The 24362-nt window shown below is 54.2% G+C and overlaps 2 protein-coding genes across 2 annotated transcripts in view; both read left to right on the forward strand.

Annotated features, from left to right (window-relative positions):
• The window catches only part of VPS39 (VPS39 subunit of HOPS complex), a 54469-nt gene extending 44951 nt beyond the window's left edge, over positions 1–9518 (forward strand). Inside the window, exons 14-25 of the mRNA XM_082618571.1 lie at positions 208–349; positions 1007–1093; positions 1422–1495; positions 1822–1920; positions 2558–2675; positions 3170–3298; positions 4340–4442; positions 4665–4710; positions 5620–5769; positions 5935–6069; positions 6327–6418; positions 7463–9518. Coding sequence (XP_082474697.1) covers positions 208–349; positions 1007–1093; positions 1422–1495; positions 1822–1920; positions 2558–2675; positions 3170–3298; positions 4340–4442; positions 4665–4710; positions 5620–5769; positions 5935–6069; positions 6327–6418; positions 7463–7538 — 1251 coding nt within the window. The 3' untranslated portion in view covers positions 7539–9518. The remainder of the gene's footprint in view (positions 1–207; positions 350–1006; positions 1094–1421; positions 1496–1821; positions 1921–2557; positions 2676–3169; positions 3299–4339; positions 4443–4664; positions 4711–5619; positions 5770–5934; positions 6070–6326; positions 6419–7462) is intronic.
• Positions 9519–11440: 1922 nt separating this feature from the next.
• PLA2G4F (phospholipase A2 group IVF) overlaps positions 11441–24362 on the forward strand; it is a gene marked incomplete at both ends in the record, with an annotated part of 14107 nt that continues 1185 nt past the window's right edge. Inside the window, 18 exons of the mRNA XM_082619018.1 lie at positions 11441–11542; positions 12819–12891; positions 13700–13836; positions 13940–14068; positions 14500–14540; positions 14781–14823; positions 15318–15384; positions 17241–17410; positions 17499–17612; positions 17800–17837; positions 18024–18159; positions 19801–19937; positions 20193–20415; positions 21743–21857; positions 22080–22217; positions 22330–22437; positions 23698–23892; positions 24164–24330. Coding sequence (XP_082475144.1) covers positions 11441–11542; positions 12819–12891; positions 13700–13836; positions 13940–14068; positions 14500–14540; positions 14781–14823; positions 15318–15384; positions 17241–17410; positions 17499–17612; positions 17800–17837; positions 18024–18159; positions 19801–19937; positions 20193–20415; positions 21743–21857; positions 22080–22217; positions 22330–22437; positions 23698–23892; positions 24164–24330 — 2133 coding nt within the window. The remainder of the gene's footprint in view (positions 11543–12818; positions 12892–13699; positions 13837–13939; positions 14069–14499; positions 14541–14780; positions 14824–15317; positions 15385–17240; positions 17411–17498; positions 17613–17799; positions 17838–18023; positions 18160–19800; positions 19938–20192; positions 20416–21742; positions 21858–22079; positions 22218–22329; positions 22438–23697; positions 23893–24163; positions 24331–24362) is intronic.

Consider the following 24362-nt stretch of genomic DNA (forward strand, 5'->3'; position numbering starts at 1 on the left):
CCTCCCTCTCCCAAAAAAAACCCTTGAAACATGTCGTTTGAAAGAGCATAAATGCTTTACAAAGTACTGCCTGTAGTCCTGGCAAAGGGTTGTTTGCTGTCTCTTGCTTGTCACACCCCTGGTGTTTCAGCCTGAAGCAGGCCAGGGCTGGGGAAGGGGCGGGCTCCCCAGGAAGCAGCTTCTGCTGAAATCCTGCCTCCTCTGCAGACGAACGTGGCCCTGGTGGCCCCCTTGCTGCGCCTGGAGAACAACCACTGCCACATCGAAGAGAGCGAGCACGTGCTGAAGAAGGCTCACAAGTACAGCGAATTGATCATCCTGTACGAGAAGAAGGGGCTCCATGAGAAAGGTGACTGGAGGAGAGGTTTCTTTGGTTGGGAGGGTCTCTTGTATTTTGACTGAGGTGGTTACCGAATCAGGTCCAGCTGCTCCCCGCTCGAAAATCAATACACGAGAGAGAGACAAATGTTGGTTAGAAAGGAAAGTTGCTTTTAATAGCGTGCTGGCAGTCTGGGGAGATGGTGGACTCAGTGTGCCCCAAAAGTCCCCTCTGAAGATTCTGCTCGACAAAGGGAAAAAGGGAAGTAATCTCAGTTAATCATTGAGATAGGGGCCATCCCCCACTGTGTGCAGGCCTGTTGCCTTCTCGTGATTTTTCTTTAGATGCTATCTTGTTCACACAGTTTGTTCACAAGATTACTGAAGGGGAAGCTAGGGAGGAGATCTGGCCCTCTTTTAATTACTTATTCTTCATTTCTACTTCTTTGATCTATGGAAAGAACCAACGAGTTAGGCAAAGTATTGTGTGATCACAAGATTTGAAAGGTGTGCTAGGGCTACAGATGAGCAGAGCATGTAGGTGCCTGGTTTAAGGTTAGTGACAAGACAAAGGGGCCTCCTGCAAAGACCTCTTTCCTGCCAAAAACTGCTTACAGTGTGATGACTTTCCATGGAGATACGCCTTCTGGAAGGGGTTCATGACCTTATTCTTGGGCTTCATGGCCAGCTCTGCAGGTGCTGGTGGACCAGTCCAAGAAAGCGAATTCCCCTCTGAAAGGCCATGAGAGGACAGTGCAGTACCTGCAACATCTGGGTAAGTCCAGCTTGTGGAAGGGGCGCAGGGAGAGGATGGTGCGAGTGGACCTGACCTCTCTCCCTTTCTGATTCCGACTGGTCATTCCCCTCCCTCCCTCGTGTTCACCCAACTGGGTTCCTCTGACTGGGGTGAAAGTTCCCCCGGTGATGGAACCATGACAGCTCCTTGGTGTGTAGCCAGCTCGGTAGGCCCAAGTAGCCCTGAGTGACTGGTGCTTGGACAGAGCTATCTTCTCTGGAAAATAAATCCTGGGCAACCTGGGCATCTGCCTTCCCGGTCCTATGGGCAGTGTGGGTGGGCTTCATCTGCTGACTTTTCCCTCTAGGCACAGAAAACCTGCATTTGATTTTTTCCTACTCAGTGTGGGTGCTGAGAGACTTTCCGGAGGATGGGCTGAAGGTAGGTCACGGAGCCCCTTGGATTTATCTGGCACCACGGTTGGTCCTGATTCTACTTCAGACGGCAGTGGATGGAGGGGGAGGAAGGATTCATGCAGTTCTCTGGTGTTTCAAAGACTGGGAAACATGGAACAGCAATGAGTGGAGTGGAAAGAGCCTGGTGCAGGTGCCAGGAGACCTGCGACCTAGTCTGTCCCATAGTAACTGGCCACAGATACCCTTCCCATACAGTGTCTGTCCACTTGACCCTACACTTGTGCACATGTGCGTTTGGAAGAATTGCCATCAGATGGTTCTGCTGCTAGAACTTGGGTTTTGTTCCAACAGATATTTACTGAGGACCTCCCAGAGGTGGAGTCTCTGCCACGAGACCGAGTGCTTGGCTTCTTAGTGGAGAATTTTAAGGGTCTGGCAGTTCCTTATCTGGTAAGGTATTTTTTGATCTGAACTAAAAAGCTTCAAACCCAGGATCCAGGACTGCATGCGTCAGTGATTAGCCAGTTCAGATTAGGGTTTGTGTCCCTTGGGGATTGGAAGGAATGTAAGGAAGGAATTGTAAGGAATGTAAGGAATGTAATATCCTCTGAAGACAGAGATCCCAGTAGACCAAGCTGGAGATGTCACTTTTTGATGCTATCTTCTAAAGATTTAAAGATGCTACCTTCTAAAGATGACGTTCAGAGAGATAAAAGAGAAGGATGTTGGAGAAAAACATTTCAAAGCCACATTTGTACAGCCAGGCTCAACTGTGACCGAAGGACAACAAATCAGTCCTAAGTACCAGAACGCAAATATTCAACCTTAATTACATGGGCTGATTTGGAGGATTATGAGACAGAGTTAATAAAGGAGCTTCGATTGGAAATCAAGACAATAATTCCTGATATTGCTGGGTTGTACTGTGAAATTTCCCAGTGGTTTTAGAAGAGCTATCCCTTGGTAATATTTGTGGCCTAATTAAGGGACAATCTGGACCCCTTGGGCCTTAAAAATGTGAGGGAGCCTGGGCGATGGGCTGGGTCACAGCACAGAGGGTACCAGACAGACCTGTATCTTGCCTCAGGAACACGTCATCCACGTTTGGGAGGAGACGGGCTCTCGGTTCCACAACTGCCTGATCCAGCTGTACTGTGAGAAGGTGCAAGGTCTGATGAAGGAGTATCTCCTGTCCTTCCCTGCAGGTACCAGTTCTTGGAAAGCGGGGTGGCCCCAGGCCTTAGAGGAGAGCTGGACCTGAGGGTGCCGTGGGTGGTTTAGGGGAGCAGACCTTCTCTGTAGGCCCAGGTGGGCAGGCAGTGCCTCAGAGGAGCCAGGGCAGCTAAGTGACCCCGCAGGTGAGACTCAGGGACTGGTGTCCGGATCTGGGCACCTCTTAGCTTCCCTGGGCGTCACCCCTGGTGGTGGGGAAGGAGCAGATCTGTCCACAGAGTGACACCTGTGCTGATAAGAAACAGGTTTGTCTAGCAGAGTGCTTCTCTATGCAGCTTGGTTTTTTTTTCTTACCTCAAGCTGATGTTTTGGGGCCATGTAGAGACCATAAGCTAAGAGAAGGCCAACTGGAAACCACCATGGAGGCCCTTTCTGATTATTGAATCCCATCCCTCTCGTCTTTCTTAATGACCCCACATTGCTGCCCGACAGCATCCTTTCATGCTGAGCATGGTTTTCCTTCAAGGCAAAACTCCAGTCCCTGCTGGTGAGGAAGAAGGAGAGCTGGGAGAATACCGACGGAAGCTCCTTAAGTTCTTGGAAATTTCTAGCTACTATGACCCAGGCCGGCTCATCTGTGATTTTCCTTTTGATGGTGAGTGTCTGGCTTAGGTCCAGAGCCACTCTAGCAGAAGGTAATGCAAAAACGGATCTTTCCCTTTTACCAGTTCCCCAGCCCTCCAAAAGGTTGGGCCTGGGAAAAACCACATGTTTCAGGCCTGTGCTCCTGTTCTTTCCCCTCTGAAGGCTCAGTTTTGTTTGAGAGGAGTCTCTTTTGGGTATGAACCACATGCTAATTTTTATTTATTTATTTATTTTTGGCTGCGTTGAGGCTTCATTGCTGCACACGGGCTTTCTCTAGTTGCGGCGAGCGGGGGCTACTCTTCGTTGCGGTGCGCGGGCTTCTCATTGCGGTGGCTTCTCTTGTTGCGGAGCACGGGCTCTAGGCGCGTGGGCTTCAGTAGTTGTGGCACGTGGGCTCAGTAGTTATGGCTCGCGGGCTCTAGAGCGCAGGCTCAGTAGCTGTGGCACATGGGCTTAGTTGCTCCGCGGCATGTGGGATCTTCCCAGACCAGGGCTTGAACCCGTGTCCTCTGCATTGGCAAGCGGATTCTTAACCACTGTGCCACTAGGGAAGCCCCACCACATGCTAACTGATGGCCAGGTTGAAAGCTGTTTCTTGCTTCAGTACGTATTCTTGGCGAAGTTCATTGGTTAGCAGTTTTTACAATCTGGCATAATGTCTAATTATACATCAGACAGACGTATGTCTGAAAAAAGACACACGTCTGTCTGATGTATAAGCTCCATGAGAGCAGAGACCAGGTGTCTGTTTACCTCGCTGAAGTGCCTGGTACATTGTAGGTGCTTATTATGCGCTTGGCTGATCATCAAGTGTTGTTGCCTATTTATAAGCAATCACAAAAAAGATGGGATAAAGTACCTCCTAAAATAGCTCCTTCCCCTCTTCCCTTTTAAAAATTTTAGTAATTTTCTCCTTGAAAAAATCCCAAGTAATAAAAATATCTTTTCCCCTTTTATATTTCCCCAATATCCATTCCTCTAATAGCTTAGCCCCTGGCCTTGGGCTTGCCTAATGGGGATGATGGTTACTTATACACCTTTTTCCCCACAGGCCTCTTAGAAGAGCGTGCTCTCCTGCTGGGACGCATGGGGAAACACGAACAAGCTCTCTTCATCTATGTCCACATCCTGAAGGATACGAGAATGGCTGAAGAGTACGTTGACCCTGTCATCCCACCTTGCAAGGGTCTAAAAGAGGCCCCCCAGAGAGATGAGAGGCGTGAGAGGCTAAGAAAGCCACCCCTCCACCCTTCAGCAGGAGCGAGAATCACCTCGTGTGCTGGCTCCCAATTTTGCTGTCGTTAGGCTGCTCACGCAGGCAGCATCGATGCGCTGTCTCTAGACGTGGCCTTGTCTGACCACTTTCTCCCTTGCAGGTACTGCCACAAGCATTATGACCAAAATAAAGATGGCAACAAAGATGTAAGTAGTGACCCTGGCCCCAGGGAGCACGGGTGCATTGCACTGTCCCGCTTAGCATAGCTAACCCCTCTGGTTTGGCCACAGGTGACCCTGGTATGAATTGCTAAGATAAGACAGGTTATGGGTCAATGCGCTGATTGGTTTTGCCGTGCGTGTTGAGGTATAGGCAGCGTGACCATGATCCTGGTTTGCTTGGGATGGTTCTGGCTTACATCTGTCGTCGTCCGTGTGATTATTCCTAGCACCCCTGCCCCTTTACTCTCGAAAAAATCCTGACTTGTGTAATCAATTTATGTGGTCAGCCTGTTGAGAAGGAACATCTGATGGTTCTGGTAAGGTGCACACGTGTGCTCTGTCTAGATTGCACATGGATCTGTCAATGTACAAAGACATTTTTGGTGGCCATGACTGGGGGTAGGGGTGCTACTGGAATCTAGGAGATAGAGGCCAGAGTTGCTGTTAAACAGTGCGCAGCACAGACGCAGCAAAGAATTATTCAGCCCAGAATACTGAGTGCTGAGGCTGAGAAACTCTGTGGTACGGGTACCAGCAGGAGATGCAGCATCTCATCTTGGGTAATCCTCACCTGCTAATACGTGGCAGGGTCTCAGCCTTCAAAGCCAAAGGAAATGAGGGATCTCTTTGAGTCATTCTGTTAACAATGTAATGCAAAACAAATACAAGGCATTTGATTTTTTTTCTCTCAGGGAGAACACAGTCTTTAATTTTTGACATCTTCAGTTGACTGACTTTACAAAAATTTTTAAAAGGTGAAAAATGATGAGTTTTAAATGCTCCGTGACAGCTGTTCCTATAGACCAACCCTCTTGCCTTTAGGTGTGGTCACACTGGGGGTTCTGGGAGGGTTGCTGCCAACCTGACGTGCGTGGCTTGTTGTGTATGAGACAGGTGTATCTGTCCCTGCTCCGGATGTACCTGTCCCCGCCCAGTGTTCACTGCCTGGGGCCAATCAAGCTGGAACTGCTGGAGCCACAAGCCAACCTCCAAGCCGCCCTGCAGGTCCTCGAGCTGCACCATGGCAAACTGGATACCACCAAGGTCAGGAGTTCTTCTCGGGGAGACGGAGGGCGCGTGTGGACAGCATGGAATGAGAAGAGGGGCCAGAGGAGGGACTGGAGTTCGAGGGCTCCGTGACGTCAGTCATTTCCTCAGTCTCACTCGTGTCCTGCCTCACCCTATTCCCTTCTCTCTTCCCGTCCCCAGGCCATCAACCTTCTGCCAGCGAACACTCAGATTAACGATATACGCATCTTTCTGGAAAAGGTCTTGGAAGAGAATGCACAAAAGAAACGGTTCAATCAAGTGCTCAAGAACCTTCTCCATGCAGAGTTCCTGAGGGTATGAGCCTTTCAGACAGGAGGGCAGGCGTGTACTTTTCAGTGTGAGACAGTTACCACGTCCCCTGTAGATAAAGGCAGAGCTTTATGCTTTTGAACTCTAGTTCAAGCTGATCGGTAACCAACTGGGCATTTAAATGCAGGTGTTTCAATTAGGGGAGTCTCTGGGGGCTGGGAAATGAGACAGTGCCGGCCCTTCCTTCTGTTCTAAATACCTGCTGGACAGTGGGACTTTTCCCCCAATCTCTCTGCTCCCAGGTCCAGGAAGAGCGGATTTTACACCAGCAGGTGAAGTGCATCATCACAGAGGAGAAGGTGTGCATGGTGTGTAAGAAGAAAATTGGGAACAGGTGAGCCTCATCCACAGCTATGCATTGTTGGCTCTGATGTGGGTCACACTCAGGATGGATTTAAATGTCCCTATGCCCCTTAACCAAAGAGGAAAGCGCAGCTGCAGACTATCCGGGCCGCTTTTCGTTCTTGAGGCTCCAGAGGGCAGGCCACGTTGTCTGACGGGGGTGTGGAGGGGGTTTGAGAGTTTAAAGGCCTGAAATGTATGGCATGGAGCTCTTGACTCCTTGCCCATCAAGCCCTTCCCCTCTGGCAGCTAAACACTGTGATGTAGCCAGGGGGTGTGTGAGAGCTGCATGTGGGCAGGAAGCCCTTCTCTTTTAAGGACACACCTCTGAAGGACGAAACAGGTCTGTCAACCTGCTGCCTCCTGACTGGAGCAGAATCCTAGGCAGCATCATTCTGTTTTAAGGCATATACTCCAGTCAGTCCCTTTCCTCCCAAGAAGAATGACGTGTCCTTTTTCTTACACGGCTGGAAGAATCCTTTTCTTTAGAAAGACTCGCTATCCTTTGTTACAAGTAGCCCAAGGGACTTCCCTGGTGGTGCAGTGGATAAGTCTCCGCACTCCCAGTGCAGGGGGTCCAGGTTTGATCCCTGGTCAGGGAACTAGAGCCCACATGCATGCTGCTACTAAGAGTTCACATGCCGCAACTAAGGAGCCCACATGCTGCAACTAAGACCTGGTGCAACCAAATAAATAAACAAATATATTAAAAAAAAAAAATTAGCCCAAAACTTGTTCTGATGAGTAGTTGGCTCTCAGCCGCTGCTGAGCCAGGCTGGTGTACTGCCCCATCTGCCTATGCTTGCACATTGATGACAGTAAGAAATATCCCCATGCGCTCAAATGGCGTGGACCTCATCCTCTGTTCGGATATTTGACAGAGATGGTGACTACGTAAATCCAGAGATGCCAGGCTGCTCTTTGTGGTTAGGGTGGGCGGCTTCTGGAATGGCACCCGGTAAGGTGCCTTTTCCGGTAAGAAGTGGGCCTCTCTTAGAGGCAGTCCTCACTCCCAGGTCATTTTCCTTCCCTGCAGTGCATTTGCAAGATACCCCAATGGGGTGGTCGTGCACTATTTCTGCTCCAAAGAGGTCAACCCGGCTGACACCTGAGCCCAGCAAGCCGAAGACTGAGCAGCGGACAGCTCGGCTATCCCAGAGGCGGGGCGAGCCCCGGCCTGGGGAATCGGGGGCTGCTGCCACCACCAGGAGTCTCCCCATTTGGACACTACTGGCTACCTTGTGCCGTGGAACATCTCTGAATCAAAGAGACTTGTGCTCTGGCGTTGCCAGACTTTTAATAGAAAAAGCAATTAGTTACACCTTATATACCATTACGTTGCAGGCAATTCCAGAGAATTTTATACCTGCTTGGACAGGAGGAGATGGGGAAGGGCACCATCCTGTCTTTGCATTCCAATCACCCGAATAAGGAAACTGTCTCAGGTGTTTGCAACCCTGGGGATGTTTATTCCAAGTTTTCTATTAAGATACATGCAGGACTTCACAGGAGCCCTCAGCTCGGCTGCCTGAAGGCCTGGAGTACCAGAGCTCCTCTGGCTGCAAAGACCAAATGGCCCGTCCTCTAGGTAATGCTGGTCACTTTGTAGTCACTGACCCTGTGTCCCCCCACCAGTCTCCCCACTCGGCTCTTTATTTTTCAGTCTCCTTCACTTTCTACTTATTTTTTTCCTTTATCTCACCCCCCACTTCTCCACCCAGGCTTTCTCTCCTATTTTCCTGACACCGGGAATAACTAGTATTTTAAACAAGGTAAAATGAGAAGCAAGAGGAAGTCCCAGTTTCTAGGAACACATTGCTCGATTGTCAGGTGTGTTGTAAATAGATCCTCCCTGGACTGTATGCACTGTGCCTGGAAGCTTAGGAGAGCCTCATTCTCGGTCCCTCGGGGCCGAGTGTGACGGCTGCTCTAACGGTGGGCTGCCCTGGGTATGTGACCTCTTGGCAGGTGTCCGCAGAGGCCCCTGCTCCTGGTTCATCCACCAGCCACCCAGGGCAGGTTGGTTTAGGCTTTCTGAGCAGAGTGCTTTGTGCTCTGGGCACCTTTCTCTTCCCAGCCAGTGTCATCCGCCTACCTTACACCTTGGCCTGGCCATTGTTCTCCAGCTTTGTTTTGCAGGGGTTGGAGGATAGCTCTGGGATATGGTAGGTAGGTGGATCTCTGCTACACACAGAGAACGATCAGATCAGGAACTGACACTGACGTGATGTAGGGCGTGCTTGTGAGGTGCTTGGGGACAGCCGAGAGTCAGCCGAGCTGCTGGCAGCAGGAGTTCGTGACATAACTCACTGCCAGATCCGCTGAGCACTTGTTTGTGTTTGGGGGAGACCCTGCCTCCCACGGGGCTCTAGAGCCCACAGGAGGGGTGCCTAGCACTGCAGGCTGAGGACACAGGGACTGCGGCCCTGCATCCTGTCCTCCTGGGGATTTTGTAGATGCATCGTCTTGTTACCCCAGTGTTTCTAACAGTAATGAGGGTATGTGACAGCACCCGATACTGACACTGTTCTAGTGGCCTGTCCTTGACATGAGATCCTTTCGAAACCTCAGCACCGTGCTGTCTGGGGCCTGTGTTGTAGCCTGACTTGCTGGTGTAGATGAGGCTCCTCCCAGACACGCTCTCTGCAGGGGGTCTGAAGGGATGGAGTGAGGGCCAGGCAGGGCACTCTGCTCAGGTTTGGGAGGCCGAGCAGTGCTTCACAAGATCCATGTCCCACTGGCCACACCCCCGCTGAGATGCAGTGCAGCCCGGGGCCCTGTTTGCAGCGGCTTGGACTGAGCTTCCGCTGGGAGCAGCTGCAGAAACTGGCCCCGCCCCGAGCGCCCTGCCTTCCCCGCCTGCGGTGTGTGTATCTCCCTACCTGTGTGGCACACGTGTTTGAAGCAGTAGAATGAAGAATGTGTGTTTCCTTCCCTTCTGGAATACATAAATGACCCAGTTTTCCTGAACTCCATTCTCCTTCCCTGGACTCCCTGCCCTCCGTGGAGGTGTGGAGAAGGCTGGAGATGAAAGCTCTGTAGTGAGGACGACGAAGATCTCTCATAATAAACATCATGAAGTACGAAAGCAAGCCTGTCTGGGTCTCTTTTTCCCCCTTTCCTGTGGGATTTGATGAAAATAACAATGAGACGTTAATAATCGAGAAGACTAATCCAATTAGTGACTGAGAAAAAAAGTCAGTATAACACTGCTGTGTTGATGTGTGCCGTCCAGTACAGCTAGTGTGTAGCTGCTATTGACAGCACAGGTAGAGAACATTTCCAGCGTCACAAAAGTGCTAGGAGACACTGCAACTCTAGATGACCCAGACTGCTTGCCCTTCATTTCACATATTGGGGCCTTGTGCCTCTTCCTCTTCCTGCAGCTCAATGACTGGGACAGGCAGGAAAGATGTTGAGTTGGTGGGATTAAGGGACCTAGGGATGTTTGAGAAGTGGAGAAGTGTTGGTCCACTTTGGCCACCTCCAAAAAGGCAATCTGGTCCTTCTGTGTCCCTCTCTGGAGCCATCTCGGGCCATCCTGAGTTTTCCCTGGGGATGAAAAAACCGTCTGGGACTAAGAGGTATGACTTTCTTGAGGCATGGGGCCGATGACTTCCAGGAGAGAGTGTGGTACAGCCCAGAAAGCACTGTAATCAGTCAGGGGTCCTGGACACCAGGCCTGGCTCTGCCCCCCAGCTAGCTCCGTGCCCCTCCCTCAGGCTCCCCTGCTGTGGCTCCGTGGGCCTCCACATTGTGCATACAGGTCACTAAGAGGCTGGAACTCTGGCACTTCTGAGACCCCAGCACAGGTCTTGGCCTCATGCTCCAAATTAAGCAGAAACAGGCCCTCCCCCTTGGGACCTTGCCAACAGCAGTTCTGGGAATTTCTGGTCTGAACTTGCCTGCAGAGTTCATTTCAGAGTTGAATCACCTCATTTTGGAATGTCATCTTTTCAGTCTCCCAACTTGTGCACTGGGGAGGAGAGTGGAGATGACTGGGTCTTGGTTGAGGTAAAGAAATGTATCTCCCAACAGCTCACTGCCCTAGAGATCCTTTCTTCCAGAAACTGCCTGTCTTGGCCACCTAGGTGGCTGAGGTCTGCAGAAAAGGGAGCATCACACACCACCTGCAGCCTAAGGCTCACGATGGTCAAAGGGGACCCTCTAAAGCCTTTATCTCTAGTAGCTTAAGGACAGGCAGGCCGGTTTTTACCTGCCCTTATCGATACCACCTGACCATATCCCTACTTCTGTTCCTGGACCATCCAGGTATTTCCACGGATTCAGGAAGGGGTCCTGGTTAGAAGCCACAGCGGGGAATCACGAGTCTGAATTTCTTCAGGATACGGTTGGGCCCTCCTCACCTTTGGACCAGGGCCTAGTGCAGTGTCTGGCACACAGCAGCCTCTCAGTGTTTGGGGAACAAATGAGAGAGGCCCTGAGGGATTAGAAACACCTTTGAGTCCAGATGAAACACTGTGGGGAACCAGAGATTTCCATGTTTCTGCTTAAGAGCTGTGGGGAAGGTGGGACTTGAAAGGTGTTAGTTTGAGTCTCTTCTGATAGCTGGGGGAAACTAAGCCCCTGATGCAGCACTTTCTGGCTCTGCTGTTCCCTGGACCACCTGTGTCTGCATCATCTAAAAGGCTTGTTGGAAGTACGAACACCTGGGTTCTAGCCACACCCTCTAAATCAAATGGTCTGGGGAGTAAGGCGCAGGCATCTATTTTCCATAAGCAGCCCCATGATAACCAGGGGCTAGGTGTGGGAACCAGAGTGCCAGTTCCTCATCCTCTTTGAGAGGGTCTAAAGTCCCTCCTGCTAGAGGACACTGGGCTCCAGTCACTTCCTGGAGCTGGTCAAACCCCACCTCCAGCCCCAGCTGTGAGTCCTCAGCAGAGCAGCCTGCTCCACCCTCCCCACTCCAGCTACCTGTCAGACCTGAGCCAGCAGCCAGTGTAGCCAGAGGAGTGCAGGCAGGGCTTCCTGCCGGGAGCCAGGCTGCCCGGCCATGCTCTGGGCGCTCTGGCCCAGGTGGCTGACAGGCACGGGGCTGCCCCTCGTGGGTGCGGTGTTGCTGCAGAAGAGGGAACCTCAGTGGAGGCGGTGGCGGGTAAAGTACCTGATCTCCCCTGGGGGGTGTGGACAGGAGGAGTCCTGGGTGCACAGGGCCCTGTGGAGACTGGGATCAGCCCTGGGAATGCATTTTGATCTGGGCCAGGACTGATTTGCTCCAGATTACCTGGTAGAGCTTAGAGAGCTTGGCCAAATAATAATAATCTTGAAGTTAATCACCCCCGGTTAGGAAATGGAAGCCATGTGACACTTGCAGCTGATTGGCTTTTGCCCAGTACGCCCTAGCCTGGCCGTAGAATGGGGGTCGGGGGTTGAGGGAGTGGGGGGAAATGAGGCACTCGCTGGGATCTGGAGGAGATAGCCTTACTCCCAGGAGGCTGCAGTCTACTGTTACCTCTCCTGAGCCCAAGCTGCCGTCTCCTTAGCGACTCATCAGACCAGTAGAGCTGGGTGACTCTTGGTTTTCCTTTACCTGCCCGCACCCTCTTGGGCTGTATTCTAGACTTTGTCAGGAGCTAGTGGGTGGGGTCCATCACAGTTTTTTCTTTTTTTTTTTTTTTCGGTACACGGGCCTCTCACTGTTGTGGCCTCTCCCTGTTGTGGCCTCTCCCGTTACGCGGAGCACAGGCCCCGGACGCGCAGGCTCAGCGGCCATGGCTCACGGGCCCAGCCGCTCCGTGGCATGTGGGATCTTCCCAGACCGGGGCACGAACCCGTGTCCCCTGCATCGGCAGGCAGACTCTCAACCACTGCGCCACCAGGGAAGCCCCTAGTTTTCCCTTTTGATACTTAATCTTCTTAAGCACATCACTCCAGCTCTCACTTTGACTCTCAAGCTACAGCCCCAGCACTGTAGTCAGGGGGGCTGCATGTTCGTGGTGCATAATAAACATAATTAGTAAAAATGGCTCCATGTATTAAGCACTTATGCCAGGCAGTTTGTACGACTTCTCATTTAAAACTTGCTACAACCCTGTGAGATTATCATCATAACCCCCAATTTAGAGACAGAAAAACTAAAGCACAGGGAAATCAAGTCTCTTGCCCAAGGCCATTTAGCTAGTCCACAGTGCAGCTTAGATTTGATCCCAGCCTGACTGATTCCAAGGTCAGGTTCATCACCAACACACTCAGCTCCCAGCGCTTGCTCTGTCGAGGCCTCCTGGGTCCCTGGCACAGTGACATCAGTGACCCTGGGCCAGGCTGCCGCTCTGCGATGGGACAAGGGAAGCCCTGGGTGGGCACCACAGCAGGGAGGTCAGGCCTCACACCCCGCTTCCTGGAACTGAGTCCCCGGAGTTCTGTCCTTTCAGCGGGAGACACACCCATACTATGACCTCCAGGTGAAGGTGCTGAGGGCCAGAAATATCCGGGGCGCAGACCTGTGTGAGTGACCCCCAATTTCATGCTTTCTCCCTTCCTCTCCCTGGGGCCTCCCCAGAGCTCAGCAGGGGCTGGCCTGAAGAGTGCATGTGTGTTTAGAGTGGAGCGGATGGAGGGCTCTCTGGTGAGGGAGCCCGGGCCACAGCCCGGGGCAGGCTGCGGGAGCTGGAGGGGAAGGCAGTGTGCAGACCACCACCTCCTCCCTGAGGCTGGCTCGTGGAGGTTGCCGGCCTGGGTGAGCGCGGGAGGGCTGCTGCTGCCACAAGTCACCGTCTGCTCTAGGGGTTTCCATGTCAGTGCTCACACTGGGCGGGAGCTTGTTTCCTGAATTAGGCCCTTACTGGGAATGACTCAGTGCTCTGCGCTGTCACATGACCTTTTTTTTTTTTTTTGCGGTACGCGGGCCTCTCACTGTTGTGGCCTCTCCCCTTGCGGAGCACAGGCTCCGGACGCACAGGCTCAGCGGCCATGGCTCACGGGCCCAGCCGTTCCGCGGCATGTGGCATCCTCCCGGACCGGGGCACGAACCCGTGTCCCCTGCATCGGCAGGTGGACTCTCAACCACTGTGCCACCAGGGAAGCCCCTCACATGACCTTTAGAAATGGCTGCAGCAGGATCTCCATTCAGTTGAATGGGAGGTGTAACTGGTGGAGACGGAGTCAAGGACACGGGCTCTCCCGCGTCTCCCCGTCCCACCCTGCAGCCTCCTCTCCCTCCTCCGCCCCTTCCCATCCAGCCCCAGTCTCCTCCAGGCAACCTTTCCAGCCATAAGAGCTAGAGGCTGAGGAACCCTCCCCATCCCACCTACAGTGTCCAAAGCCGACTGCTACGTGCAGCTGTGGCTGCACACAGCATCCCCCAGCCCCGCCCAGACAAGGGTGGTAGCCAACTGCCGTGATCCCGAATGGAACGAAACCTTCCACTACCGGGTCCACGGCGCCGTGAAGGTGAGGGTCAGCGAGGGGCTAGGGCTGCGGAGGGAGAGGGCTCCTCCCAGCTGCCTGCCCTCCGCCCTGCCTCAGGCCCCCCTGCTTCCTGCCCTGCCCCCAGAACGTCCTGGAGCTCACCCTCTACGACAAGGACGTCTTGGACAGTGACCAGCTCTCCCTGCTGCTGTTTGACCTGAGGAGCCTCAAGCCCCACCAACCGCACAGACACACCTTCCCACTCAGCCACCAGGTGAGCGGTTCCACCTGTGCCAGCAATGAGCCCAGTCCCAGGAGAAGAGGCCCTGGCACAGGGGGCTCCCGATCAGCACAGGCCCAACCTCCAAGACAGACCCTCCTCCACCCTGCAGCAATGACCCCACAAAGCTTTCCCACAAGCACTCCTTCCCTGAGGGAAGCCAACACGTGGGCTCCTTGAAGGCAGGGGCTTTGTGTATCTCGGTCACTGCTGAATCCTCAGTGTCTAGAACGGCGCCGGTCCACAGCCTTGAACAGATGGAGTTCCTTGTGGCGATGTCGCTACCCTGTCCTGTGCCCACAAGCAGCCACAACATCAGTCTGGCCTTCTAGTCGCTGGAGCTGAGTAGAACCGGGGGTGGGAGGGGAAGGTCCTGAGGCTCTGGGACCTCTGAAAACTGGTGCTCCCTTGCTGTCTCCATGTAGGATTCACAAGAGCTGCAGGTGGAATTTGTTTTGGAGGACAGGTGAGTCCAGGTGGAGCCTGTACCCTCCCATTCACTCTGAGACCCACCCAAAACTCCCAGCTGTCATTCACCAGGTCCTGCGTTGGCCTGGCCTGAGAGGGGATGTCCTGACCTTGATGCCCACCCCTACCCCCAAACCTGCCGTGCTCCCCAGGCTCTTCCAGCTGCTTTGGTTACATTATTACAGTAATAGCCATCTTGAGGGATTCAGGCGTCCCATGAGCCCCTCATCCTTTGTAGCCAGGTGCCGGCATCTGAAGTCATCACCAATGGGGTCCTGGTGGTGAGTAGGGGTGGCCAGCTTGGGGCTGCCCAGGGCTGGGGGATGGGGGATTGGAGAGTCCACAACTGAGCTTATCATGCCCACTTGCCTGAAGGACACTCAACCCCTCCTCAGAGGGGAGATGTGCTGGGGAGGCACCTCCAGGGACAAGGGGGCACCTTGCCTCCCACCTGATGGAATAGCCCAGAAGCCAGGCTTTCCACCTGTACATAGCACACTGCTCATCTGGCTTCTGAGTCTGCCAAGGAGCCACCGTCAGGGCCCCTCATCTCCTCCCCCTTTCCCACCAGGGACCACTTCCTCTGAGTCCTGGGAGGGGGGCTGTGACAGAAGACCCCTGCTCGTAAGGCACAGGCCCTGGGAAGGATGTTAGCTCGACCCTGCCCCAGATACCCTTCCCTGCCCCAGATACCCTTCCCTCCCTCCATCCTGGTTCAGGCCCTGTGCAGGGCCCTGTGGACTGTCTGGCTTCCACAGGCTTCTGCTTTCCTCAGGCTCAGCCCTGTCTGAGAATCCAGGGCACCCTCAGGGGAGATGGGACAGCCCCACATCAAGAGTATGGTGAGTCTGGTCAGGGGCCTTGGGTCTTGCCTTCTCTCCTGGGGGATTGGGGGCTGCTGGTTTCAAGAAGATGGGTCTGGGGTGGAAAGGTCTTAATTTTTCACTGCTGAAAGCTGACCAAGGATGACATGGATTGCCTCCAGAAGCAGTAAATTTCTGTCCCTGGAAGTATTCAAGCTCAGAGGCTGTATCGGTTCAACTACTGCTGTACAAAAGACACCCACAAAATCTCAGTGGCAGACACATCTGGTGGTCAGCTGGGGCATGGCTGATCTAGGCTGGGCTTGGGGGAGTGACCTGGCTCTGCGCCCATGTCCCTCATCCACCTCCTGTGACCGGCGGACAAGCCTGGGCATGTTCTTAAGACATTGGCAGAGGTGCAAGAGCGCATGGCCGGATGAGCAAGTGCTTCTCGAGCCTTTGGTCACATCACAGCCCTCACTAACATTTTGTTAGCCAAAACAAGCACAAGGCTGACTCTAAGTTGGAAGGCAAGGAATATAGCCAGCCTCTTTAGTGAGAGGAACCGAGGCCACATGGCAAACAGTGAGAACTCCAGAAGTGAAGAACTGGGGCCATGGCAGTCTGCCACAGGTGACAGCCACTCGGGAGGGGTTCCAGCTTTGGGAGGGGAGCGGAGGCTGCGTGACAGCTAAGGTCCTCTCCGACACTGGGAGTCTGAGCCTACGGGCTGAGTCATGCCCAGGTAACATGGCGCACTTACTATGAGTCAGGCTCTGGCCTAAGCATTTTACAGTGTTTTATCTTTTAATCCTCATAACAACCTTGTAATGACGTAGGTACAGTCATTATCCTCCTTTAATTCATGAGACTGAGTCTCAAAGAAGAAACTTTGTTAAGGTCACACAGCCAGTAAGCGGTAGAGCCAGGCCCAGGCCCAGGTCTGTAACACCCGGGGCCCATCTGCTCTCCCCACCACAGCTTCTGTTGTTGCTGACTGTGAACAGCCCTTATCAATCTCAGTCTGTAAACCATGATATGAGAGAAGGATCACTTTCCTTATTTTCTCTAATTCCCTCCCACCCCTGGTCATGTCAAGTCCCCAGGTCTCATTTAGTGCTAAGGAGGGCATGTAGGGACAGGGATTCCATTTGGACATCGGTTCCTGAGGCGTTAGGGGCTCTTTCGTGGGTCTGTCTGGGGTCCTCTCTTCCTGGGTGTCATGTGTAGCCATTTCTCTCTGGGGTCTTGCCTGCTCTCCAGAAAGCTGCAGACACAGGGCGGGCTCCGCTGCTCCTGGGCCCACAGGCCTCCCTCTGCCTCCCCCCAGCTGGCCTCACCAGGCCGGGGCTGGCTCTCCTCCGCTTCCCCAAGCCTACCTTCTCTGTGCCACGAACCCACTTCTTCCTTTTACATGCCCTGCAAACTCTCTATGTTCTCCCAAGGGCTTATGCTTTGCAAACAACGTGCAGCCTATTTGCTTTCTCTCTGGCCACAAACCTCCCCCAAGGCAGTGAGCACGGAGCTTGAATGGAGCAAGAGAGGGGGAGCTACCAGTTGAAAACTGGTAATTCATGTAATAATTAATATATGATCATTATAATATGGTAATTATAGAATTATATTTTATATACTTAACATAATAATCTCAAAATCCTCTGAGCACTGTGTGTGCTGTCCCCATCCCAGGCTCCCAGTTCGGACCAGAGCAGGTTATAGGACCCTGAGTGTCCTTCATGATGTCTGTAGGGCCCATTGCCAGAGAGTGAGCAGGGCGATGAACTGGCACTTCCAAGAGGAAGGAAAGGGGAGTTGCTGCTCGGCATGCTACTGGGCCACCACCCCCGCCACTCTCACCCCCTCACCTGGCACTCACCTAGGCCCCCTGCTCCCAGGCTCCAGGCAGGTTCGGCTGGCAGTGCCCGGGGCCTACGAGAAGCCCCAGCTCTTGCCCCTGCAGCCTCCCCTGGAGGCAGGCCTCCCAGCCACGTTTACCTTCCACGTGAACCCGGTGCTCAGTTCCAGGCTGGAGGTGGAGCTGGGAGAGAAGCTCACGGTCCTGCAGGTGAGTGACAGAGCCTGGGAAGGGGGAGACGACAGAATCCATCCAGCCTGGATGAGGCCCCTTTTCCTGGGTGTTTTCTTCTCTGCAGAGCGGCCCAAGTGCTGAGCTGGAGGTCCTGACCAGCAAGCTGGGCGAGGGGGGCATCCTGCTCTCCTCTCTGGCCCTAGGTCGGGAGCAGCATCATGTCGTGGCCCTGGGGGAGGTAAGGCTCTGTCTGGGTGCCTGAGGGGCCCCTGCCTGCTCTGTGACCCCCACAGAAGGTCTGGGGGAGGGGGTCAAGATCAGGCCAGCCATGGTGTCCACAGCTGGGGCAGAATTACCAGAGCAACCGGGGCTGCAAATGTGAGTCCCTCTCAGTGCGCTCAGGGATGGGCTGTTGTCTCTTCCAGGGCCAGGAGGTGGCTATGAGCATGAAGGCAGAAGTGAGGTGAGTGGTGCGGAGACTCTTCTGCCTACGGCTCAGCGGGTGTTGGGGGTGACTGGGTCCCGTGGCATCTTTCTGGGAGGTTCCACGGAATGTGCATCTGTCTGCTCCCGTGAAAATGGGCTTGGCCGGAGGCTCTCCTCCACTGAACAGTCACCCAGTACCCCACCCCCACCCACTCTGAGGCAGCTCTGGGGACCTGGACCTGCGTCTTGGCTTTGACCTCTGCGACGGGGAACAGAAGTTTCTGGATAAGAGGAAGCACGTCGTGTCCAAGGCCCTACAGCAGGTGCTGGGATTGAGCCAGGCTCCCGACAGTAACCAGGTATGGAATGGAGGAGCCAGACATCAGAGTTGCTGGGACCAAATCCAACCTCTTCCTTGAGAGGACTGCGTGTCTAAGAGGTGACCGGAAGCGTTGAGGAAGTGCGGGGACCAGAGGAAGAAGGGGGCAGGCCCGTTTGCCTGAGCTGATGGGCACAGTCGGAGAGTCACGTGACCCCATATGAACGAGGGCTGAACGGCCCCAGCCAAGGGAGGTGTATTAGTCTGCTCAGGCTGCCATAACAGAATGCCACAGACTGGGTGGCTCAAACAACAGACATTTATTTTCTCACGTGGAGGCTGGAAGTTCAAGATCAAGGTGCCATCAGGGTTGTTGTCTGACGAGGCCTCTTTCTGACTTGTAGACAGCCACCTTCTTGCTGTGTCCTCACACGGCCTTTCCTCTGTGCACGTGTAGGGGTTTGTGGGAATCTCACTCTCTCTTCCTCTTCTTACAAGGACACCAGTCCTATGGGATTAAGGCCCCACCCTTATGACCTCACATAACCTATATTACCTCTGTATAGGCCCTTTCTCCAAAGAGAGTCACATGGGGGCTTCCACACATGAATTTGGGGAGGACACAATTCAGTCCATAACAGGACAAAGCGATTTGGAAGTGGAGGCAGGAGGAAAGGCAGTGCTGAGGGGGAGACCTGTGGTAAATCAGGAACAGGCTGGTGGCTTCCTTCTGGCTGCAAATGTACAAGGAGACATAGCCTGTGCCCAGTGCTGACAAGCTGAGCAAGCCTACTGCTCATCTGGTAATGCCTGCTCTGTGTCCCATCTCCGCTCTGTGGGTGGAGGGTAGAGAGGGCACAGACCTGCCTTCAGGGAGTTCTGTCTCTTCCAGAGCTCTGGAGGGACAGTGACCTTGTGGGGCAATGGCCAGGGAGCATTTTTTTCAAGACGGGAAGAAAGGAAGGACAGGGAAAGGAACCGGAAGTCTGGGGTGGAATGAACCAAACCTTCGCAGAAAAGCTGAGCAGCCCAAAAGCTTCTAGTCTGATCCCACCAGGCACCACTGATCCTGAAGAGACATCTGGGGACCTCCCGTGTCTGGGGCAGGTCAGGCTGCCTGCTGGTCTTTGTCACTTCAGTTCTGTGGTTCTCAGCTGGGAGCAACCTCATCCCCCCACCCACCTAGGGGACATTTGTCACTGTCTAGAGACATTGCCACAACTAGGGGAGAGGAGAGGGATGCTGCTGGCATCTGCCGGGTGAAGGCCAGGAATGCTGCCAAATGTCCTATAACACACAGGACAATTCCTCACAATAAAGAATTATCTGGTCCAAAATTACCAACAGTGCCAAGGTTGAGAAACCCTGCTTTAGCTGTTTTGAGTGAATCCAATATACCTCCCAGGTACATACTTTCCTGGTATAATGTTAAGAGCCATCTCTGAGGTTATACTGCTTCAGTCTGACAGGCTATTACTTACTGATTGTATGATTGTGGGCACATTATCTAACCTTCCTGTGCCTCAGTTTCCTCACCTGTAGAGTGGGGATGCCATTGGGTTTCTTTGAAGACTGAAAGAGATAATACAAGTTGGGTTCTTAGGCCAATATCTGATATGATAAGCAATAATATATGAACAATAGTGGGGGTAGATGTTATCCTGATGATTATTGTGCCCAGGTGCCTGTGGTGGCCGTGCTGGGTTCGGGAGGTGGAACCCGAGCCATGTCTTCCCTCTACGGCAGCCTGGCCGGGCTACAGGAGCTCGGCATCCTGGACACTGTGACCTATCTGAGCGGAGTCTCTGGGTCCACCTGGTAAGTGAGGTAGGGGCGGGGCAAAAAAAAGGAGGACCCTGAAGAGGCAGAGGTATGACCTGGTGAGCTGGTGGGGAGGGGCGGGGATCCAAAGGGGTCAGGAAGGGCAGTGAGGGACTGAGTCCCCAGGGCCCTCTGAGTGGTTAGTGCAGACCAGTGGGTGCAAGGGATGGGGGAGGAGGGGTGACTCAGAGACACCTGTATCCCTTTCTCCCCTTACTGTGCTCCCACAATGCTAATTCCCTCCATGCCTAGGTGCATCTCCACACTCTACAAGGACCCAGCCTGGTCCCAGGTGGCCTTGCAGGGCCCTATTGAGCGCGCCCAGGCTCGGGTCTGCAGCAGTAAGATGCGAGCAATGTCCATGGAACGCCTACAGTACTATGCCCAGGAACTGGGGATCCGGGAAAGCAGTGGCCACAGCGCTTCCCTCATCGACCTCTGGGGGCTTCTCATTGAGTATTTCCTATACCAAGAGGTAAGAGAAGAGCAGGTAATAGATGAACATGGCTCCTGATCACCCTGCCCCACCAGCACTTAGTTCTGCCTTACCCATTAGGCTAAGATCTGAGATTTTCAAAGCTATCCTTTAAGTCTGAGCTCCCTGGGGGCAAGGGGTGGGATCCCTGGGTGGGCTTCATCTCACCTTCCCTGGGAGGGAGAGGCTGGTCTGCTGTTCTCAGGTCTGTCTGCACATTAGAATCACCTGTACAGCTTTCCAAAAACACCATGCCTAGGTCTCACTTCCAGAGATACCGGTTTTGGTTGGTGAGGGGTCGAGCCCTAGTACAAGTGTGCTTTGAAAGTGTCCCAAATGATTCCAACCTCCTGCTGAGGCAGAATGCCACTCCAGCCCGACGGCCAAGCAGACATGATTCACGCCACCTGGTGGCTTCTCCTAGAACTGCAGGCCCAGCATGCATCGGGAGATGAGATTTGAGCTGAGCGAGGTTCTCAGCCCTGGGGGCCTGCGGGGCCTGGCCCACTGGTGTGTGGCTATCTGTTATGAATGTGATGTCTAAGAAAAGAATACATGGGGCTTCCCTGGTGGCGCAGTGGTTGGGAGTCCGTCTGCTGATGCGGAGGACACGGGTTTATGGCCCGGTCCGCGAGGATCCCACATGCCACGGAGCGGCTGGGCCCGTGAGCCATGGCCGCTGGGCCTGCGCGTCCGGAGCCTGTGCTCCGCAGCGGGAGAGGCCACAATAGGGAGAGGCCCGCGTACGGCAAAAAAAAAAAAAAAAAGAAAAGAATACATGTTTTCTAGTGATTTACTTTTGCAAAGAAAGTAGATTGGATTTTCAGTCATTCTTTTTCTTTTTTTTTTTTTGCGGTACGCGGGCCTCTCACTGCCGTGGCCTCTCCCGCTGTGGAGCACAGGCTCCGGACGCGCAAGCCCAGCGGCCATGGCTCACGGGCCCAGCCGCTCCGCGGTATGTGGGATCCTCCCGGAGCGGGGCACGAACACGTGTCCCCTGCATCGTCAGACGGACTCCCAACCACTGCGCCACCAGGGAGGCCCCAGTTATTCCTTTAAAAATGTTACTTCACTCCCTTGGGTTCTGATAGGCTTTCTTGAATGGGAAGGAAGGGGTCCATAGCCCCTGGAATTGCACGAACCCCATGTGGCCTCGCCTCTGCTGCAGCCCAAAGCCTGTCCCTTAGAGAGTTGTCTCTAGAGCCCTGGCCTTAGCAACCAAAGTCTCGTGGGCACGCCACACCTGCAGCGTGCCGAGCCTCAGGCCATGGGGGTGGGGAAAGGGAACTCCCCAAAGGCCAAGTGGCCTCCCTTCTTTCCTGACCAGGAAAATCCTGCCAAGCTGTCTGACCAGCAGGAGGCAGTCAGCCAGGGCCAGAACCCTTACCCCATCTACGCCAGTGTCAACGTCCGCAGCAACATCAGTGGGGAAGACTTTGCAGGTGCCCGGGTGTGGGGACCTAGGAAGCCAGTGGGAGCAATGGTCGGTGTGAGGATGTAGAGGCCAGGGCTGTCGGCACAGGTGGGAGCCTTGGAGCACAGTGGGCTTGCTGCCTCCTGCTGTTGACAAGACAAAGATTCCTGCTCAGGCACAAGGGCTCGGGGGAAGCGTGGGGTCCTGGTGGGAAGCCCCTGGTGACATTCCCTTCTCTTTGCGCCCCAAGAGTGGTGCGAGTTCACCCCCCATGAGGTCGGCTTACCCAAGTATGGCGCTTATGTTCCCATTGAGCTCTTTAGCTCAGAGTTCTTCATGGGGCGACTGCTGAAGCTCCGCCCTGAGCCCCGGATTTGCTACCTGCAGGGTGAGTCTAAGCCAGAGGGCTGGGGACATGGGGACAGGGCAGGCGCCGGGCCCTGAGTTGGTGGCACTGGTGGAGGACTTGTGAGGGCCGGGGGCTTTGCCTTTCTCCTTAGGTATATGGGGCAGTGCGTTTGCAGCCAGCCTGGATGAGATCTTCCTGAAGACTGCCGGCTCGGGCCTTGGCTTCCTACAGAGGTTCAGAGGCAGTGTAAACATCACAGGTGAGGGCAGAGAGCCTGCTCCCCCAAACCTCCCCCCCACCGCCAGCCCCCGCAATACCTCTTTCCAGCAACAGGGCCCTGGCAGAGGCATGAGGAATGAGGGAGGGGGCAGTGAAGGACTTGGATGTCCTATTCGGTTCAGAGAAATATTGAGAAAATGACTTCTAGCTTAGGGTCTCTGGATGCCCAGAGGTCTACAGAGAGGCTAAGGGGTGGGGAGCCCGTGTCAGAAAACCTAGTGGGAGTTGTGAGTGCTCCGTGATAAACCTGTGCCTTTAATTCTCCGCTTGGGCTCCCATTAGATCAACTCAGCCCAGGGCCACTGGGTATCTGGTTGACACTCTGTCCCCCCACCTCAGAGCTCCCCTTCAGCCCGCTCCTTAAATGACCCATGAGCTCCCTGCTGCGTAGAATACCTTTCCCACTTTTCTTCCCTGGATAACTTTTGCTCAGTTCTTAAAGTTCAGCTCAGACATCATTTTGTCAGGGGGCGTCTCTGTTCCAGTCCCTCCCTCCAGGCTGATCGAGGGTCTGACCACCAAGGTTCCCTAGAACTGTAGGCACATCCCATGTTGTCCTTACCTCGGGACACTGTCACCATTTATTACCTCTTTAGATTCTCCCCTAAGTAGGCCGTGAGCCCTGGAGGGCCAGGGTCAGGCCCTGTTCATCTCTGCATCCCCGTGCCCAGCACAGTGGCCGCCACAGCACGTGGTAACTGTTCAGTGGGTGTTTAATGGGTGAAATTCTGATTGGAAGTTGCATATGCAACTTTAAGGGTAGGTGATGTTGTTTAATACATGCAATGTCAACTTTCAACTTTTTTAACACGTGCATGTCAACTTTCAAAACGTGGGGAACATGAAAGAAAAAGTCATTTATAAAGGGTTCGGGGGCTTCCCTGGTGGTGCAGTGGTTGAGAGGCTGCCTGCTGATGCAGGAGACATAGGTTCGTGCCCCAGTCTGGGAAGATCCCACATGCCGCGGAGCGGCTGGGCCCGTGAGCCATGGCCGCTGAGCCTGCGCGTCCGGAGCACGTGCTCCGCAACGGGAGAGGCCACAGCACTGAGAGGTCCACGTACCGCAAAAAAAAAAAAAAAAAAAGGCGGGGGTTCGGGGAAGCAGTGGTCAGAGACCCGGGAGGCGGGGTGGGGAAGGAGGAGAGACGTGGGGAGGAGACAGAGGGGCTCCCCTGAGATGTGAGGACCGCTGGACAAAGGAGGGCTTCTCACGGTATTTCACTGTCCCACTCCCACCTAGACGACCGCCAGAAGCTCCAGCTGCTCGACCCAGCGAGGCTGCAAACCAGGCTCTTCACCCCGCAAGGGCCCTTCTCCCAGGCTGTGCTGGACATATTCACCTACCGCTTTACCTCAGCCCAGAACTCGAACTTTACCCAGGGCCTCTGCCTGCACAAGGACTATGCGTCTGGCAGGGAGTTTTTGGCCTGGAAAGGTGGGTGCTGCTCTGAGCGGGGTCCCGCCTGTTGCCTGTGCCTCTGGCTCCCTGGGGCCAGTGCTGCCTTTTGACCTGGGGGCTGGGGGGGCAGCTCCTGCTGCCCAGGGGCTAGTGGGGGAAGGACTGTGATGACTGTGCTGGAAGGCAGGCCGGGGGCTGCAGTGGGAGACCCCGTGGCTGTAGGAAGAGGAGAGCTCTCAACAGAGGGGCATTCCCAGTGCCAAGAGAAGAGGGCTGCTGGAAAGAGCAAGCATTTGTCTTTGTGCAGATTCGCACCCGGACGCCTTCCCCAACCAGCTCACTCCCATGCGGGACTGTCTGTACCTGGTGGATGGAGGCTTTGCCATCAACTCTCCGTTCCCGCTGAGCCTGCAGCCGCAGAGAGCCGTGGACCTCATTCTGTCCTTCGACTACTCCCTGGATGCCCCTTTTGAGGTACGGTGCGGGGTGGGGGATCCTTGCTAAGG

The sequence above is a fragment of the Mesoplodon mirus genome (assembly GCF_964341445.2).
Source record: "Mesoplodon mirus genome assembly, chromosome: 4".
NCBI lineage: Eukaryota > Metazoa > Chordata > Mammalia > Artiodactyla > Ziphiidae > Mesoplodon > Mesoplodon mirus.